At 36.7% G+C, this 19531-nt stretch overlaps 4 protein-coding genes across 5 annotated transcripts in view; all 4 read left to right on the top strand.

Annotated features, from left to right (window-relative positions):
- The window catches only part of LOC113682165 (uncharacterized), a 57201-nt gene that overhangs the window by 24112 nt on the left and 13558 nt on the right, over positions 1-19531 (top strand). The window lies entirely within an intron of this gene.
- Positions 1421-4077, top strand: LOC113682161 (uncharacterized). 2 transcript variants are annotated; one of them, XM_027199318.2, is made up of 3 exons: positions 1421-1634; positions 2472-2762; positions 3039-4077. In XM_027199318.2, exons 1-3 carry the CDS (start codon positions 1532-1534, stop codon positions 3695-3697), a joined length of 1053 nt encoding a protein of 350 aa, XP_027055119.2. In that variant the 5' UTR covers positions 1421-1531; the 3' UTR covers positions 3698-4077. The 2 variants fall into 2 exon arrangements, with proteins under 2 accessions (XP_027055119.2, XP_027055118.2); XM_027199317.2 differs by having other exon boundaries at positions 2469-2762.
- On the top strand, positions 6369-8934 carry LOC113682160 (uncharacterized). The gene is made up of 3 exons (XM_027199316.2): positions 6369-6595; positions 7392-7676; positions 7971-8934. Exons 1-3 carry the CDS (start codon positions 6493-6495, stop codon positions 8594-8596), a joined length of 1014 nt encoding a protein of 337 aa, XP_027055117.2. The 5' UTR covers positions 6369-6492; the 3' UTR covers positions 8597-8934.
- LOC149044839 (uncharacterized) lies at positions 14459-16889 on the top strand. The gene is made up of 3 exons (XM_089206130.1): positions 14459-14649; positions 15466-15756; positions 16057-16889. Exons 1-3 carry the CDS (start codon positions 14547-14549, stop codon positions 16683-16685), a joined length of 1023 nt encoding a protein of 340 aa, XP_089062256.1. The 5' UTR covers positions 14459-14546; the 3' UTR covers positions 16686-16889.

The following is a 19531-nucleotide window of genomic DNA, read 5'->3' as shown; positions in this document are numbered from 1 at the left end:
TGAACGCATCTGCACGACAGCTAGAATCATTGAGGTCCATCTGCCCTGCTTACTAAGGAGGTTGGATAAAAGTCTTGGAATTATATACTTGCTGACAATCTTTTCTGATCAATCTGTTTTTAGTGGGTATTATTCCCGAAAAAGAATCAGTCGCATTTTTTACATCGAAATTGTAAAACTGTCAGCATACGCTAATTTTAATGCGTCCCGTTTGTCCATCAGACAATATTCGGCAATATTTGATTGCTAAAAGTTGCTCTCAAGAGAGGAAAGAGTTCCTCTAAAGAGGAACTTTTCAGTTTCAGTTGTAACGAAAATGATTACCTTGAATTAGTAGCTTGGACTGTTGACAAAAGTGCAAAATTTATGTACTATGATTTTTCCCTAGCACTCAGCATCAAAAATTCGCGATAAAAATTTAGCACAGACAACTTTTACATTTGAGGCATCTGGGTTATTATCTAGAATTTGTAATTATTTCTGATTCATGCGATGAAACTTTTAGATGGATTTTTTTGGAAGATATATTAGATTCAATGAAATAGATCAGGTAGCTGTTAAACTTAAAAAAATGGAAATATTTCTCCGACTTATCAGAGAGCAGGTGCTGAATAGGGTAATGGCTTCTGTGGCTAACCGTTAAAATTTGGAACATTTTACCGTGTGATTGAACCGTTAATTCAACAGGTATAAGTCTGCCAAAAACACCCGGCTAAACAAGGGTCAAGGCAAATGATACATGTATATCTATCCCATAATAATAACTCAGGTTGATATACAATTTAGGTGGATTTGGGATGGCTTAATTTTCCGGACTAGGACTAGCATTCGTTCAATTGAATTAAAAATACTCTTTAGACCACGTACCTTCTAAATTAACAAACCCTGGACACTTTGAAGGCAGCTACACGGCGATTGGTTTGGTACCCAAATAAAAAACACCGAAAGAAGCACCCTTTTAAGATATTTTATGGTTTGAAATTGATATTTTAAAAGGTCTCTCAATTTGATTCTTCAATAAAACTGGTACCTTCCTTCCTTTTACAAACTGTTTCTCTAAGGGAAAGATTGGATCGTTTGTTATTCTGAAATAGTTTTGTTAGCCAAATTTGTTATAATGTATTGACCATTATCTGAATTAGGCTCTGACGAAACAATGTTTGAAATCTGAATATTAAAAAAACTTTAAAAAAAACCTTTTAAATATCTTGAACATTTTAAAAATCTTAAAAATTCGAAGCACTTTAAAAGGTCTCTAAAGGGGTAATCAAAAGTTAAGAACTGGTTTCAATTTGCACAAAAGGAATAAAAAAAGAGTTTAATTTATGGAGAATTAAATTACTCAGGTGGCTTCACTCAGGCTATACCAGCTATACTGGGACTTCTGTTGTGCTATTGGACAATCCATTCAACCTGCAAACTTCCACGAGGAAGTTGTACCCATAAGAAATTTTTCACAGCCAGGTGTTTACAATTCGTTTAAGGCAGTTGATGAAAATCCCTATCCTCGCCTGCTGACTCTGATGCTAAGATGGAGGCATTCTATGTGAAGATTTTACAGGTCCTGCTAACGTTTGGACTGATAGCGGCCAATGTCGTTAACGGTAGCCCCTTACAAAGGCAACTGAAAAAGGGTAAGATAAGCAACTGTTCATGTTTCAAAAACTGAAATCGTATTAAAAAATTGCATGGCTAATTGAAATAACAGGAACAAAGCCCAGATTGAAGATAGGCAAACCCTACCTTTAACCATATCGCTGAATGGTTGTTCTCGTCTTTTATCGCCGTGGAATCGATCATAACCTTTTTTACGATTTTTTGCAACCATTTCTGCCGGAAATCGACCTCTTTTGCCAAAAAAGTACCCTTTTTCCCTTGTTACAAGATAAACAGAATATTTTAACTGTCCCCAGAGTCTTCTATTTCATGGAGAAAAATTCGCTGTCTTTCGAGTTATCAAATGTAGCTCATAGCTTAAAATGACGTCAACAAGTAGCTATTTTTCGGAGTTCTTTGATGAATTACCAGGTACCTGAAATACAGCTAATCACTGGCAACTGAGTATTGATTGATTTTCCTTAAATGGTCCCTGTGAAAGAAATTTTTTGAGACGGATACAACACCTGATTGAAACGACCTTTTTTTTTTCTGAAGAGAAATAGGTCAAGAAAAATATTTAAAAACTTTCCATCGGGTTCTTTAAGTATCAACATCTTGGTGAGAGATGGGGTTTTACAAGATTGCTTTACTTTTGGAATATCTCCCGACTGACTGGGATTTTCTCAGCATACAGACGAGCCCGTAATCAAGTGCGCATACCAAGGTGACCAGTGGGATGTTATAATTAGGGTATACCATAACAGAGGCGTCAAATAACTTATTTATTTACATAGTTAAAACCAGAGAATCACGAAGGCAGATTTCACTCTGAATGACTTCAAGTCTTTTTTTTGTCTCGGTTTTTCCAGCAGATAATGAGCAAGATGTCACAGGCAACCGAAAAACTGTTTACCCTGGAAAATGGGTTGACTGCTACATGAAAAACTTTGCGGGAAATGTACCACCAGTAGGTTTGCGTGATCCAATTAATTTCCACATAAAATATATCTGTCAAAAAGATTACCGAGAATACGATGATGGAACCCACTATGGAACAATGTTTGACAAGCAATTTGGAATTCCGGTATACTCGGCTTACACTCTTACGAAAGATAAGGTAGACTTCAAAGAATGGACACGCCCAAAGTGGAAACAAACCGAAGGTATTTGTTCAAGCTTCTGATAATATAGGACTTGTTTAAACTTTGAGTGTTTTAGGCTAAAAACCAGTTGTGTCGTTTTGAAGAGATGGTGTAGATGGTGCACCTGCTGTTTTGTGAGCTTGCTGTAGATAACCTTTTACGGTCTCCTTGGCGTAGTTCTGGCGTAGTTTGATGTAGTTTGGCGCAGTTTCGTCTAGATGGCGTCCACAACAGCAATAATTATATTCTTAACAATAATAATGAACCTGTTTGACGTAATCCAGTTTCCTTTTTAAGGCATTAAGGAACAAGGAAGCGACGAGATCTATCCCAGTCTACCATTTCACCGAGGGCACCTGGCACCTGCACATACTCTATCAGATACGGGTTATAATGGCGCCGGCTTTCGATCCACTTTCTACTACACGAATGCAGTGCCACAACGACCAGCTTTTAATAGTGGTAAGTGGTCTCAGTATGAGAGAATGATACGTGACTATGCTACAGATTACTGCACTAAGGGTGATGGAACTTTGTATCTCCTCACTGGAACTTCATTTGTTAATTGGGATCCAGATACAGACAGGTATGACATCAATGATCCAAGTGGACAACCTAAACTGGCTAATGGAGATCTTCCTCAATTTCCATCTATAACAGTCCCCAGTTCTCTGTGGACGGCCGGCTGCTGTGTCAAAGATGGTGATGCCGTGGGGAATTTTGCAGTGTTTGGAAACAACAGGGTAGATCCGAAGGAGACGTTTACTCAACAAGTCTCCATGGGTAAATTGCATGAGGTAATTAAAGGGGATATAGCAAGTGGCAAGCCACCGAAGGTCAAATTGTTTCCAGCATTTCCGGGTTGCATGGATGATGCCAACAAAGTAACCCTCCGGCCTGAGCGGAGGAGAGAAGACTATGTACACAGAACGAATTTAAGTGAAAAAAAAGTCTAGAAGAAAAACCATATTCGCACTTTAATCATTAATATTATTTCGAACAGGGTAATTTAGTGTTATCAACTGAGTGGATAACGTAAATTGGCCACCATAAGGAGTTTAAAAGCTGACCTTTCGAGCGTTAGCCCTTCGCTAGAGCCATTGGAGGATTTGTGGGTTGCTCTATTGGTGGGAATATAATATAGTAACGATCAAACCAGACTAAATGAGTTCAATGAAAAGCGCTCGTAGATACCGTAGGGATTAAGAGAGCCGATTTGAAAGATAAATTTTTGTTCTAGAGTTTTGCGGCTTTCCGAACTGCCTAGATGTTGGAAAAACCGCTAACTACCATATGCTGTTTTAAATAGTTAGGGAGATTAAAGTATCTAGCAACTGGTTTGGATGCATCTTTGTTATTTTTTCTACGTCGCGAAGTCGAGTCGATTCGACAACATTTTCAACGACCCTTGGTAGTTACTAACGGAATATTTTCTAAGTGTCTTGTAAATCGACTTCCGGTGTGACGGGTCGACTTTGACTGAGATGAGTCGGTCGATTCGAGTCGAATCGAGTCGATTCGACAACAACTTCAGCCCCAATTAGTAGCTACTTGCGGAATATTTTTTAAGTGTCTTGCAAATCGACTTCAGGTATGACGGGTCGACTTTAACGGAGATGAGTCGTTCGACTGAAGTCGAATCGAATCGATTCGACTGAAGTCGAATCGAGTCGATTCGACTGAAGTCGAATCGAGTCGATTCGACAACATCTCCAACAACCCTTGACAGTTACTAGTAAGGTGTCTCGCAAATTGATTTCCGGTATGCATTTCCATCTAATGAGAGAATGTTTAGGAGACATCTGGTATAATAAGACGCATTCACTGTGAATCGACTTCCGGTAAAAAAAAAAAAACGGAGCGGTTTGGGTGTATTGGACAACCCTCAAAAAAGCTACAGAGAACTCCGGAAAATGGTCGGACATAGTACAATTTGGCAGAAAACGTGAGCTTTCTTGCTCTATGTTCTATACTCTGATAGAGCACGCTATTTCAACCAACAACAGCGCGCGTTATATCCAAACTTTATTATAGGTGCAACTCATGCAATATATGAAATCGGCGGAGATGTGCGTGAAGTGCTCTGTTATCTTAATGAATTATTTGGGTCTCCGCTTTTTTTCAATGTTATAAATGAAAGGACAAGCTTTGCATCGCCCGTGAGCACATTTGAAAGTTCCGGGTCGGCTATCACTTTGTAATGAACATCTAACCAAAATGTTGCCTTTGTTTTTGACACGTTTGAATGAAATAAGCGAAGGTTGCTAAAACGACAGTAACAGTCGTGGCGTTGGATCTATGTAAAAGGCTCAATGCAGCTCTAACGCATGGAACTGGTCTGGAATTGCCTTTTTAATTGCAACCTGCCGAGAGTACCTTCTATACAATGATTTCCACTGCAATTTTAACAAGGTATTCGCTAAAGTCAATTAAACTAACCCAATCTCCTGAAAAAAAGATTTTGAAATAATTTTACCTGTTTTAAACTGGGCCAAGTGTGGGCGTAGAGTGCCTTTATATTAAGATGTGAGAGTAGTCTAATCGGTCAAATGTGAAATTTGGTTGTACACTTGAATGCAGTGATCCGTCTAGTTTCCGAATGAGTTAATTCGACGTCTAATACCACACCTAAATGTATCAAAGAGGAAGCTAAATATTCTCCGACTAATTTAATTCTAATTTTTCATTAGGTAACTCGATAACACTCTTTAAAGGACTAAGAAAGAATATTTCGTGCTTTTAAAACATGGCATTCCAAACTCATCTAAGGAAACAAGCTCTATTTTCGTAAAACAACAGCTACAGAAAAATTCGTTAGATGTAGGCAAAAATCGGTTGCTAATTTTTAGTAAGTTTTGCGAGAAGTGAATTTCGTGTTTATCTGATTTGAATTCAGTTTTCCTTCACACGAGAGTGTCAACTCTTTAAGGCTAAACAAGGGTCAAGGCAAACGATATATACATGTATATCTATGCCATAATAATAACTCAGGTTGATATCCGATTTAGGTGGATTTAGGATGGCTTAATTTTCTGGATTAGAACTAGCGTTTGTTCAATTTAATTAAAAATACTCTTTAGACCACTTATCCGGATACTTTGAACGTAGCTACACTGCGATTGGTTTGGTACCCAAATAAAAAACACTGAAAGAGGCACCCGTTAAGATATCATATGGTTTGAAACTAATATTTTAAAAGGTCTCTTAATTTGTTTCTTCAATAAACCCGGTACCTTCCTTCCTTTTTCAAACTGTTTTTTTTTTTTAATTTTATTTTTTTTTTTTAAGGGAAAGATTGGATCGTGTGTTTTTCTGAAATAGTTTTGGTAGTGAAATTTGTCAAAGTGTATTGTCCATTCCTTAGGCTCTGACGAAACAATGTTTAAAATCTGAATATTCAAAATACTTAAAAAAAACCTTTTAAATATCTTGAACATTTTTAAAATCTTGAAAATTCGGATCTCTTTAAAAGGTCTTTGAAGGGGTAATCAATTGTTAAGAACTAGTTTCAGTTTGCACAAAGGGAATAAAAAGAGTTTTAATTCATGGGGAATTAAATCACTCAGGTGGCTTCACTTAGGCAATACCAGCTGTATTGAGACTTCTGCTGTGCTACTGAACAATCCATTCAACCTGCAAATTTCCACGAAGAAGTTGTACCCTTAAGGAACATCTTACAGCCAGGTGTTTATCATTCGTTACTGGCAGTTGATGAAGATTCCCACCCTTGCCTGCTGACTCCGATGCTAAGATGGAGAAATTCCATGTGAAGATTTTACTCGTCCTGATAATGTTCGGACTCCTAGCGGCCAATGTCGTCAATGGTAGCCCCTTACAAAGGAAACTAAAAAAGGGTAAGATGAGCAACTGTTCACGTTTTAAAACTGAAATCGTTTAAAAAAACTACGTGGCTAATTGAAATAATAGCAACCACAAAGCCTAGAATGAAGAGAGGCAAACCTTACCTTTAACCATATCGTTGACTGACTGGTCTCGTCTTTCTTTCTTTCTCTTTCATCGCCGTGGAATTTATCAAAACTTTTTTTAAAATTTTTCCCTTGTTACGAGATAAACAGAATATTTTAACTGTTATCAGAGTCTACTATTTCATGGAGAAAAATTCGCTCTCTTCCGAGTTATCAAATGTAGCTCATGGCTTAAAATAATCTCAGCGAAAATTCAAGTGCTCTTATGAACTACTCAGTAAATGAAATAAAGTTAATCACTGGCAACTGAGTATTGATTGAATTTCCTTAGATGGTGTCTGCATAAGAAAATTTTTGAGGCGAATACAACACTTGATTGAAATGAACTTTTTTTTTTTCTGAAGAGAAATAGGTCAAGAAAATATATTAAAACTCTCCATCGGGTTCTTTGAGTACCAACATCTGGTTGAGAGATGGGGTCTTCACAAGATTGGTTTAATTTGGAATATCTCACGACTGACTGGGATTTTCTCTGCATACAGACGAGCCCGTAGGCGAGTGCATATATCAAGAAAATTTACATGCAAGTGACAACTGGTATGATCTATGAAATACCACAACAGAGTTGTGAGATAACTTATTTTCTCACATAGCCAAAACCAGAGTATCATGAGGGCAGTTTCATTTTAAATGTTTTTTTTTATGTTGTTGTTGTTTCCAGCAGGTAACAGGCAAGATATCTCAGGGAACCGAAAAACTGTTTACGGTGGCGATGCGAACGAATGCTACAGAAAAAACTTTGCAGGAAATTTACCGCCAGTAGGTTTGCGAGATCCAATGAATTTCAAAATAAGATACATCTGTCAAAAAGATTACCAGGACGGTGGAACCCACTATGGAACAATGTTCGACAAGCAATTTGGAATTTCAGTATACTCGGCTTACACTCTCACGGAAGATAAGGTAAATTTTAAAGAATGGCCACGCCCAAAATGGAGACAAACCCAAGGTATTTATTCAAACTTCCGATAGCAAGTTAATTTTATTGCATAGGACTTGTTTAAAACCTCATTGCTCTAAGCTAAAAACCAGTTCAGTGTTGTTTTGAGTAGATGGTGTAGATGGTGCACCTGTTGTTGTGTGTGCTTGCTGTAAATTGCCTTTTTCGGTTTCCTTGGCCTAGTTCTGGCGTAGTTTGATGTAGTTCCGTGAAGTTTGGTTTAGTTGGCGTCCACAACTGCAATATTTATATTCTTAACAATAATAATGGCTCTATTTGCCATAATTTAACTTCCTTTTTAAGGCATTGAGGAACAAGGAAGCGACGAGATCTATCCCAGCCTACCATTTCACCGAGGGCACTTGGCACCCGCACATACTTTATCAGATACGGGCTATCGTGATGCCGGCTTTCGATCCACTTTCGTCTACACAAATGCGGTGCCACAGCGACCAGCTTTTAACAGTGGTCAGTGGTCTCGGTATGAGAGATTGATACGCGACTATGCAGTAAATCGTTGTACTAAGGGTGATGGAACTTTATATCTCTTAACTGGAAGTTCATTTATGCATTGGATTCCAAATACAAACCATTTTAAGGTCAAAAATCCAAGAAAAGCACTAAAACTGGCTAATGAAGATCTTCCTCAAATCCCTGCCATAACAGTCCCAAGTTCTCTGTTGACTGCTGGCTGCTGTGTCAAAGGTGGTACTGCCGTGGGGAATTTTGCGGTGTTTGGAAACAACGCAGAAGATCCTAGTGAGCTATACACTAGTCAAATGTCCATGGATACTTTGCAATGGGCATTAACAACAGATAAAGCGAGGGGTGAAACAGAGGATGAAGTCAACTTGTTTCCAACATTCCCGGGTTGCATGGATGATGCCAAAGAGGTGAAACTTACACTTAAACGGAGGAGAGAGGACTAAAATATGCACAACATGAATTCAAGTGAAAAAGAATTACGAAATAAAAATTGTATCACCGGGCACTTTGATCATTACCTTTTTAAAGGAATGCCCCAATTGGTTCATTACAGTAACATCGTGTGACATTGTATGACAACCAGAACTGCATCGCTGATAATCGGCTAGTTTATTTAAAACACTCTATTTATAAAAGGAGCAAAATGGTTTAGATAAATACCTTAGTCGATGGCTTATAATATTATAAGAGTAAACATTTTGCTGATTTATATGTACACATGTATATATGGCTTATTCCAGGGTGTTGCAAGCTCGCAAAAATCTAAAAGATAAAAACGGAATTAATAAAGAGATAGAGGGTGCCTCCGAATTCCCTTCACTTCTTTTTAAAGGACCACCTATTAGGGACTAGGAATAGCAAGTAACATCTCTGGACTTAGTGAATGAAATCAATCAAGTTTGCCAAACTAGTTTTTTCTAGTTTTACCTGTTTCATGTTAGTTCTTCCCTTTATGATGATTTTTTTCGACGTTGTAGAACTCATGATCAGAAACTTTATTCCGCGCTCACCGAGCGAAAAACAATGGTTTAAATGCATGTCTAAAGAAAAACTCTTCTGTCCAATCATTAGTTTAGTTAACAATTCCCGTTATTAAGAGTGCAACTCAAATAACAACCCTCAAATAAATTTGTAAAAAAAACATTTCCGCTGAAAGTTAAAAAGCATTACAAAATAGGCTACTTGCATTTTTTAAACATAATTCAAGTGCTTTTTTCGAATACATATCGGTGAATTCTCTGAATTTTCTGAATCTCTTCTTTAGGTACTTGTTTTTTCCGGTGCAAGTATTGGTAGCTTGACCTGGTTCAGTAATTTCAAATTAAAAAAAAAAAAACTACAACAAAAAGTTAATCAAATTAAGAAATTAAGATTAAGGAACAGTCATAATATATTTAGTAACCCATTGTCAGAAATAAAAGCCGCAATCAAATAAGATTGGATTATGAACCTTGACTCGCCAAAAAACTGCTCACAACTTTTAACATCAAACAGGTTCTCTTGACTCATATTTCATCAGTTACCTTAATCTTGTCTTGGCGTAATGTTTCCTAAATTTGGTGTTTGTGGAGGTTTTTCTTTCGCTTTTAATTGCCAGTAACCTCATTATTCAGGATGAAAGAGTTCGTCTTTTTTTTTTTCTCATCACTCTTTCTTATTGAGGTAATAATCTCCATCGTCGCGGCCTACAGATTACACATAAAGAGTGAAAGTAACCAATGCCATTTTGAATATTCCTTCGAGAATGCCATTTCTAAAAAGATATCGTAAAATTTGGCGTGCATGTGCATCATCAAGATGATTTTCCAATTCAAAATTTCTCTTTTAAAAAAGGGCATATTCTTTTTTTTTTTTTTTTAGCGCCAACAGTAATTACAAACTGAGTTATGCTAAAAAAGTAAGATGAAGAGGGTAGTGTAGTGGCCAAGAATATAAGAACAGGTGTTAGAATTAGGGAAGGTCAATATGTTACGTTAAAGACCTTTGCTGTTCATTATGTTTCTTTTTTGTTTATAATATTTCCCTTTAAAATGAATCCTTTACCGCTACCGAAAAAATAATAACAACAGGTAGAGGAGCAGTAATTAATCAGTGTTGTTACCAAACGTCATTGCTGAGCCATTGAAGAGCTTAAGAAAACCATGACAGTAACGGCAACGGAAACGTCACTAAACAAAACATTTCATGAGCGGAACAGTGGCAGTGCACGTGCGTTATAAATCTTTGAAATTTGTTTACGTCCTGTGCAATACAACTACGTGAAATGAATACAATCTCTGTTTTCTGGAGAACGTGAACGTCGACGGCTTATAGTTTGGTTTTTTTTTTGTTTTATTTTTGTTTTTTTTTAATTTGAGAGATTCGTAGACAAAGTATACGTTCTTTTTTTAATTATCTAATCGACTTTGTCCACCGCGTCGCCGTTAACGTTTCTTAAATTTCTTATTGTTATTTCTTAGCTATTAGTTAGATTCCTGAAAGAAAGTAAAAAAGACTTCATGATATTGAAAGTTTATTCACTTATTTATATCTAAAATAAAATCGTTGACTTACTAGAGAGAACATTATGAGGCTATAGGGAAATATTAAAATATTTTAAAAGCTATTGCTATTAACTTTCAATCCATTATAGTGAAAATGATAGAATAAAGATCAATGGGGGGTCTCAATAAGGTTAACCGTTTGCCGTGAACGGCTAAAAAAAATTGACACATTTTAACCGCTAATCATGCAAAAAATTTACTGTTAAAAAAATTTTGGTGATGAACACAATGCAGACATTACCCGTTAGCAAGAAATTATAAAGTTTATATTATAAAGTTTCCATGCAGTTGTATATGTCAATACACGCTTAATTTACTTCATTTACAATGCAAAAACAAGCGAATCGATACAGAACAAAGAGAAACGAAACGAAGCGACGCAAAGCGGTGAAAAGGCGATTGTGACCAAAATGTGCTGCTACTACACTATAAATTCAAAAGGCGAAGAACTAAACCTGAACTTATTTGCGTAAACTAAGGTAATAAACACCTCTCAAAAACAAAGTTCACCAATTATTGTTTGCGATGCTTGGTGATGAGGATGGTTTGGTTGGTGTCTTAACGTTAATCTCAAAATTTACTTTTATATGATCCTTAATCAAACTCTAGCTACTATTATTACTTCCCTAGATTATATGTCTTATTTATCTATTTTACCTAATTTACTATTAATCCATTTTGCTCAATTTAATTATAACACAAACCGCCCGATCAGCTTAGCAATATGCGGGTTGTGTATTTCTCTAAGTTGCTAAATCTATTCTATTGAAATCTAATGATGGTGATGACTAACGAAAAATCATTGAATAAACCTAAATATGCAAAATGAGATCTAACATGCGAAACAACAGAAACTTACAAGATAAGGAAAATAAGCAAAAGTTACATAGATACACAAACGCCTTTCCCTAACGTCCATCTTTTCATACTGGTGAATGGTCCAAGTTCGAGAGATGAATACGAAAATATGCAGAAGTGTGCCCCAAAGATCACAAAGGGGTTCTCTTTCTGGAACCGCGTTTGTTTATGTTGACGCTCTGGTCGAGATAGATAAAAGTAAAAAGGCTAGATAGGGTAAGCAAAGACGATAATCTAGAAACGCGGACTGGGGAAACTAATAACGATAAAATATATGTTCCCGCGTCATTGTGGACTGCAGGATGCTGTGAATACACATCCTTTCTTTATTATGAACTGGAAAGTTATTAAGTGATCGACAGAAACATCAACGAACGAGGTAAAATTCATACGCAACAAATTTCTGTTAAAATCCTCCAAATACTCTTAGGCAAGACTATTTCACTGCCGAAGGAGTTAGTCTATGTCTTGAAATTCCAGACTGTTTAGAGAAAAACTTTGGAATGCTACTCAAGTATGCAAAGAAGATCAATAGGAAGAAGAAGAAGAAGAAATAGAAGAAGAAAAAGAAGAAGAAAAAGCAGAAGAAAAAGGAGAAGAAAAAGAAGAAGAGAAAGAAAAAGAGGTGATGGAAAAAGTAGAGAAAGAAATGGAAGAAGAAGACGAAGAAGAAGACAAAGAAGTAGGAAATATCGAAGAAGATGAAAAAAAGGGAGAAAACCGAAAGAAGAAGAAGAAGAGAGGAAGGAGAATGATATGGAGTTGGAATAATGTTCCGCTTCTGAATAATTCGAACAGAGAAACGTGATTACACTGCCACGACTTTGGCCAATATTTCCCAGTACGGTCCTCACATTGCGTCTGTAAGTAGTTAATATTAACCGAACCTGGGGGAATAATTGTTCCGGTATAAATTTTCAAGTAATTTTATCAGAAAAAATTTATTTCATTTTATCCTTTTTCTTTGTTTACAATTTGTCTATTCTCATTTGCGTGGGTTGGTCATATAGAGATGCGACGCAATCCTCGACCAACTGAGCTATTTAATTTGTCACTCAAAAATGACTTTGGCCAAGGTAACATAAAATATAAAGAAAAAGGCACGAAACAATGTGCTGATTTGTAACCTCTCAGACTTGTTGAGACTAGTAAAGACTAGTTGAGCTACAAGAGCCCTCGACTTATGGCGAAAGGGTCTGGTTACGAGGCATTTGTAATTATCATGCAGTTTCTTTGATGTACCATGCAGCCGCAAGACAAATTCTCCCCCGCCCCCGCAACCCCCACCCCCCTTTCCCCCGACCCCTACCTCCTTAACCCCTCGCAGACTATAACTGGTTACCGGTCCTTCAGTCAGAAGTAATGGCCTCAAGTAAACTGTCATTTCGCAAAAATTCTTCAAAATTTTTAACCGCAAACAGGTGAACTTGACCCATAGGTCTCGGGTTAGTCTTTGTCTTGAAATATGTTTTCGTGAAGGCTTCCTTCCTTTTTTTTGTAAACTAGGATGGAAGGGCCCGTCAGAAAGTTTATGGTTCACCCAATGTATTTCCTTTTTATGATTTTGACAATTGCCGTGGCTCACAGACTACACAAAGATACAAAACATAAGCTATACGATCCTAACTACTGCTCTGAGCATACGATGTTTACAGATATCGTATATCATTGTGTAAAGTCACGTACATTACACGTGAAAGGTTCATTGTAGCTCTGAACGCATCGAAATGTTCTGGGGTTGCCCTTGTAATTGCAACGTGCCTAAAGCGCCTTCTATAAAATGGTACCCGCTGCAATTTTAACAGGGTATCAGCTAATGCCAGTTACCCTTACTCAATCTCCTGTGCAAAACGCATTTTGAGATAATTTTAAATGTTTTAAACTGGGATAATTCCCCCGGACGATGTGTTCGTTACCAGTGTGGTAGTGCAGTGTCTTTAAAGCAAGATAGGAGAGTTGTCATATCGGTCAATGTGAATTGTGACGATTTAGTTTTATTAACTGGGTTGATAATGCAAATTGGCCATCGCAATGAGTTTAAAAGCTGACGTTTCGAACGTAAGTCCTTCGTTCATCGCTCTGACGAAAGGCTCACGCTCCAAAGGTCAGCTCTTAGGTGGCTAATTTACGTTATCAACTCAGTTGATAATACTAAATTACACTGTTATACTCTCCCATCCACGCAGCAGCCCTCTTTGTTCATATGTGAAATGTGGTTATCTACATAAATGCAGTAATTTATCTTGTTTCCGAATGAGTTAATTTGACTTTGGGTTTTTGAAACAGCAAGGCATTCCAAAATCTTCTAAAAGCAACAGCTTCAAAAAAATTCGTTATTTGTAGGCGAAGTTTGGTAGCTATACTTTCAGTAAGTTTTGCAAGAAGTGAATTTTGTGTTTTTCTGCTTCATTAAGGTTCTATAAACGGGTACTCCAATTAAAATTTCAGACCTGTAATTCAAACTCTATTCAGTCGTATATAGAGTTATAAACAGAATTTGTACTCCCAGCGCCTTCCTACCTTTTATAAACTGCTTCCTTTTAAGGAAAAAATTGGATCGTTTGTTTTCCTGAAATAGTTCTGTTGGTCAAATTTGTTAAAGTGCATTGTCCAATAATTAGGCTCTGACGAAACAATGTTTCAAATCTTAAATATTCAAAACACTTAAATATCTTTTTGAAAATTTTCAAAAACTTGACGATTCGAAACTCTTTGAAAGGTCTTTAAAGTGGTATTCAATAGTTAAGAACTGGTATAAAATTACACAAAGGAAAAAACAATTTTTAATTTATGAGGAATAAAAGCACTCAATTGCCTTAACAATGCCAGCTATATTGAGACTTCCGCTGTGCTATTGGACGATCTATTCAACCTGCGAAATTACATGAGGACGTTGTACCCATAAAATACTTGTTACAGCCAGGTGTTTCCCATTCGTTTTAGGCAGTTGATGAAATTTGTATCCTGACTTGCTGACTCTGATGCTAATAAGATGAAGGCATTCCATGTGAAGATTTTACACGTCCTCCTAATCTTGGGACTTGTAGCGGCTAATGTCGGAAATGGTAGCCCCTTACAAAGGAAACTGAGGAAGGGTAGGATAAGCAACTGCTCACGTTTTAAAAACCGAAATAGCATTAAAAAATGGAAGGCTAACTGAAATAACTGGGACAACAAAGCCCAGATTGTAGAGAGGCAAATCTTACCTTTGTATCGTTGACTGGCTGTTCTCGTATTATATCGCCGTGGAATTTATCACCAATTTTTTACGACATTTTTGCAACTATTTCCGCCAGAAATCAACTTCTTGTGTTAAAGAGCTACCCATTGTTCCCTTGTTATAAGATAAAAAGACTGTTTTAACAGTCATCAGAGTCTTCTATTTCGTTTTCTTCCGAATTATCATGTTCACGAAATATTATGTAGCTCATACGGCTTAAAATAATGTCAGTAAAAATTGAAGATATCATTGAGTAGTCTCTGTGGACGAAACTTTTTGAGGCGAATACAACACTTGATTGAAATGATTTTTTTTTCTGAAGAGAAATAAGTCAAAAATATTTTAAAAATTCCCATCGGGCTCTTTGAATATCAAAGTCTGTGTTATAGATGGGTTTTTCGCTAGATTGCTTTATTTGCATTAGATGTTTGTTGGAAATTAGAACGCATATAACACTTTTTAGCACAATATCATGAAATATCTCGAGAATGACTTGGATTTTCTCTGTATACAGACAAGCCTGTAGGCCAGTGTGTATAACAGGAAAGTTAGCATACAAGTCACGGGTGGGATGATCCATGAAATACCACGACTAAGGTGACAGATAACTTATGTACTCGCATAGCCAAAACCAGAGGATCATGAGGGCAGATTTCATTTTGAATGTTTGTGTTGTTTATTTTTACACCAGGTAACAGGCAAGATATCACAGGCAACCGAAAAACTGTTTACCCTGACAATGGGGACGAATGCTACAGAAAAAACTTTGCAGGAAATGAACCACCAGTAGGTTTGCGAGGTCCAATGAACTCCAAAATAAGATACATCTGTCAAAAAGATTACCAAGAAAAAGATGATGGAACCCACTATGGAACAATGTTCGACAAGCAATTTGGAATTCCAGTATACTCGGCTTACACTCTCACGGAAAATAACGTAGACTTCAAAGAATGGGCACGCCCAAAGTGGAAACAAACCGAAGGTTAAGAAAGTTGATTTATTACATAGGGCTTGTTTAACCCTCAGTGCTCTATGCTAAAAATCAGTTCAGTGTTTTTTGAGTAGATGGTGTAATTTGGCGTAAATTTGATGTAGTTTAGCGCAGTTTGGTTTAGCTGGCGTCCATAACAGCAATATTATTTGTACTTGGTGTAGGTTGCCTTTTTCGGTCTCCTTGGTGTAGTTTGGTGCAGTTTGGTCTAGCCGTCGTCCACAACAGCAATATTTATATTCTTAGCATTAGTAGTGGATGTATTTGACATAATTCAATTTCCTTTTTTAGACATTGAGGAACAGGGAAGCGACGAGATCTATCCCAGCCTACCATTTCACCGAGGGCACTTGGCACCCGCACATACTTTATCAGATACGGGCTATCGTGATGCCGGCTTTCGATCCACTTTCGTCTACACGAATGCGGTGCCACAGCGACCAGCTCTTAACAGTGGTCAGTGGTCTCAGTATGAGAAAAGAATACGCACCTATGCCGTAGATCATTGTACTAAGAATGATGGAACTTTATATCTCTTAACTGGAAGCTCATTTGTGCATTGGATTCCAAATACAGACCAATTTAAGGCCAATAAGCCAAGCGAAGCACCTAAACTGGCTAATGAAGATCGTCCTCAATTCCCTGCCATAACAGTCCCCACTTCCCTGTGGACTGCTGGCTGCTGTGTCAGAGGTGGTGAAGCTGTGGGGAATTTTGCGGTATTTGGAAACAACGCAGAAAATCCAAGTGACCTATACACTGGTCCAATGTCCATGCATACTTTGCAACGGGCATTAACAACAGATGAAGCGAGGGGCAAAACAGAGGATGAAGTCAACTTGTTTCCAGCATTCCCGGGATGTATGGATGATGCCAACAAAGTTAAACTGGAAGGACAAAAACGAATAAGAGAGGAATAAAATATGGAGATTGTATCATCGGACACTTTGATCGTTATCTTTCTACAGGGATCCCTCAATCGGTTCATTACAGTTACATCGTATGTCATCGTGTGACAATCGGAGCTGCATCGCCGATGATCGGCCAGTTTAGATAAAACAATATATGTAAAAGGAGTTTACAATGATTTAAATAAATTCCTTATTCGATGGCTCAACATAAAATACGACTGATTGCTGATTTATATACATATCTATGGCTTATTCCGGAGTGTTGCAAGCTCGCAAAACTCCAAACGATAAAATGGGGTTAATTAAGAGATAGAGCGTGTCTCTGTATTCCCCTCTCTCAGTTCTATTTAAAGTACTACTTATGAGGGACTGGGAATAGCAAATCACATCTCTGGACTTAGTGAATGAAGTTTGCCATACAAGTTTGTCAAGTTTAACCTGTTTTATGTTAGTTCTTCTCTTTCTCATGAATTTTTACGACGTTGTACAACTCATGATCAGAAACTTTATTACGCGCTCTTCGACGGTTACCCACACACAATAATAAATCAAGCTAACATGTCAATTTGTGTGAAAAACAATGGTTTAAATGCATGACTAAAGAAAGACAATTCTGTCCAATCATTAGCTTAATTTTAATTAACAATTCCTCTTATTGAGAGTGGAACTCAAATTACAACTGTCAAATAAATTTGTCATAACAATATTGTTACTGAAAGTTAAAAAGCATTACAAAATCGACTACTTAAATTTTTGACATATATTTAAAGTACCTTTCTAAGAAGTATCGGTGAATTCTCGGAATTTTCTGAATCTTTCCTTTTTTTTTGTTTCTTCCTAAGCAAGCATTCGTAGTTTGACTGGTTTAGTCATTCACAATTTTAAAAAAATGAAAAAACAAAAAAAGGTTTACGAAATTAAGATTAAGGAACAGCCATCAACTATTCAACAACACGCTGTCAGAAATAAGAGTCGCAATCAAATATGTTTGGATTATGAACCTTAATTCGCCATATATTGCAAGTGCTTTTTTCGAACAAATATCGTTGAATTCTCGGAATTTTCTGAATCTCTTGTACAGGCAATTATTTCTTCCTAAGAAAGCATCCATAGCCTGACTGGTTTAGTCATTTCAATATAAATAAAAATACAAAAGCCTTACGAAATTAATATTATGGAACAGTCATTAACTATTTAATAACACGCTGTCAGAAATAAAAGCCGCGATCAAATATGATTGGATTATGAACCCTAACTCTCCAAAAAAACGTCTCGCAACTATTAACATCAAACAGGTTATCTTGACCTATATTTCATGGGTTACCTTAATTTTGTCTTGGTGAACTTATTATTGAGTTAATAATCTCCACCGTCACAGTTTACAGATTACACATGGAGAGTAAAAATAAGCATACGATTTTGAATATTCATAAATTAACCGTGCATATGCATCATCAAGATAATTTTCCAATCCAAAATTTCTCTTTTAAAAAGGGCAAATCCGTTTCAGCACCAACAAAAAATTACAAACTGAGTTATGCAATAAAAGTAAGATAGCCTAAGAGTAGATATTTGACCCGTCAAATGAAAAAGGTTGTAGTGGATAGGAATAAAAAACACGTGCTAGGATCATTGCAGCTCAAAATGTTACGTTAAAGTCCTTCTCTGTTCATTAGGTTTCTATTTGTTTATAATTCCTTTACTACTGCTAAAAAATGTAAATATATTTTTAACAGGTAGAGGAGCAATCATCATCCAGTGAATCTTTCAGGCCACTGATGTATCTCTGAGAAGCCAAACATCGGCTCACTGCAATGACTCTTTGAGTTATGAACGCTCTCTTCCTCGAACAATTAAACTCTTTTTCATTTGCTGTAGTCTTGTGCATGGCTTTGGTTCTCTTCAGTGGTGATGATCAGTGAAGCAATTAAAAGGTCGCAAAATATGGAGCAAGATTCAGCCCGGCAAAATATCCGATTTATTTACCCGTTTGTTCATCCGACGATATTCGGTAATATTTGATTACTAAGAGTTTCTTTCAAAAGTTATGAAAGTTCATCGTGTCAATATGTCGTCTTTGGTGCGAGTGTGACTGCTAAACCTTTCTAAATTTTTAGGCATCCTCTGCAAAAAGACAACGTGAAATGATTAAACTCTGCGTTTTCTGGAGAACGTGAACGGCGACGGCTATTTTTTTAAATTTATATTTTTAAGTTAACGCTGCGTTCTATATTTAGTTTTGGGATGACAATGAGAAACAAACTAAATTACTTTATAGTATCACCAGATTCTCAGGCAAAATATAATTTTATGGTTTAATCGACGTTGTCCACTGCTAAAGAGCTGGATTAGAGTATTTCGAGAATTCAGGAGGTCATTTTCGGAGTTGTAGTTAATAGACAGGGCGACTTAACGCAAAACAACGGAACGTACTAAGGTAAATTATCGGATTAAATGTTGGCTACGTAAAATCATGGCATTAGTGAATTTCTAGATAACTAATACTGTCCAAAAGCAATTTAAAAAAGTGTCAAGTTGGCCATCATAAACTCGTGAAGTGGGATTTTTCAATTTTTATTGTAATGAAAATGAATATCTTGCATGGTAGCTTGAAAAAAAAACGCTAAAATCTATGCAATTCGTTATTTTTCCCGGTCACTCAGCTTTGTACCAAACGTTGGCGATGAGAGTTTAGTAGGGACAACTTTTACATTTAAGGTTTTCTGGGTTATTATTAACAGTTTGTAATTATTTCCAATTCATGCAATTATTTTTTTTTATCTCAACCTCCATTAGATTTTTTTTTTTCAAAGATATGTTAGAATCTATGAAATAGATCAAGTTCTTGTTAACCT

This window comes from Pocillopora damicornis, chromosome 5 (genome assembly GCF_964200805.1).
Source record: "Pocillopora damicornis chromosome 5, jaPocDami1.2, whole genome shotgun sequence".
NCBI lineage: Eukaryota > Metazoa > Cnidaria > Anthozoa > Scleractinia > Pocilloporidae > Pocillopora > Pocillopora damicornis.
The sequence above is the reverse complement of the archived record's forward strand: the minus strand, read 5'-3'. Positions and strand labels throughout refer to the sequence as shown.

Bases quoted from the DNA above. Each gene is read 5' to 3' on its own strand.
- LOC113682161 (XM_027199317.2), top strand. From the start codon at position 1,532: ATGGAGGCATTCTATGTGAAGATTTTACAGGTCCTGCTAACGTTTGGA. The intron at 1,635-2,468 runs GTAAGATAAGCA...CGGTTTTTCCAG, and splicing joins ACAAAGGCAACTGAAAAAGG to CAGATAATGAGCAAGATGTC. The intron at 2,763-3,038 runs GTATTTGTTCAA...TTCCTTTTTAAG, and splicing joins AAAGTGGAAACAAACCGAAG to GCATTAAGGAACAAGGAAGC.
- LOC113682160 (XM_027199316.2), top strand. From the start codon at position 6,493: ATGGAGAAATTCCATGTGAAGATTTTACTCGTCCTGATAATGTTCGGA. The intron at 6,596-7,391 runs GTAAGATGAGCA...TGTTTCCAGCAG, and splicing joins ACAAAGGAAACTAAAAAAGG to GTAACAGGCAAGATATCTCA. The intron at 7,677-7,970 runs GTATTTATTCAA...TTCCTTTTTAAG, and splicing joins AAAATGGAGACAAACCCAAG to GCATTGAGGAACAAGGAAGC.
- LOC149044839 (XM_089206130.1), top strand. From the start codon at position 14,547: ATGAAGGCATTCCATGTGAAGATTTTACACGTCCTCCTAATCTTGGGA. The intron at 14,650-15,465 runs GTAGGATAAGCA...TTTTTACACCAG, and splicing joins ACAAAGGAAACTGAGGAAGG to GTAACAGGCAAGATATCACA. The intron at 15,757-16,056 runs GTTAAGAAAGTT...TTCCTTTTTTAG, and splicing joins AAAGTGGAAACAAACCGAAG to ACATTGAGGAACAGGGAAGC.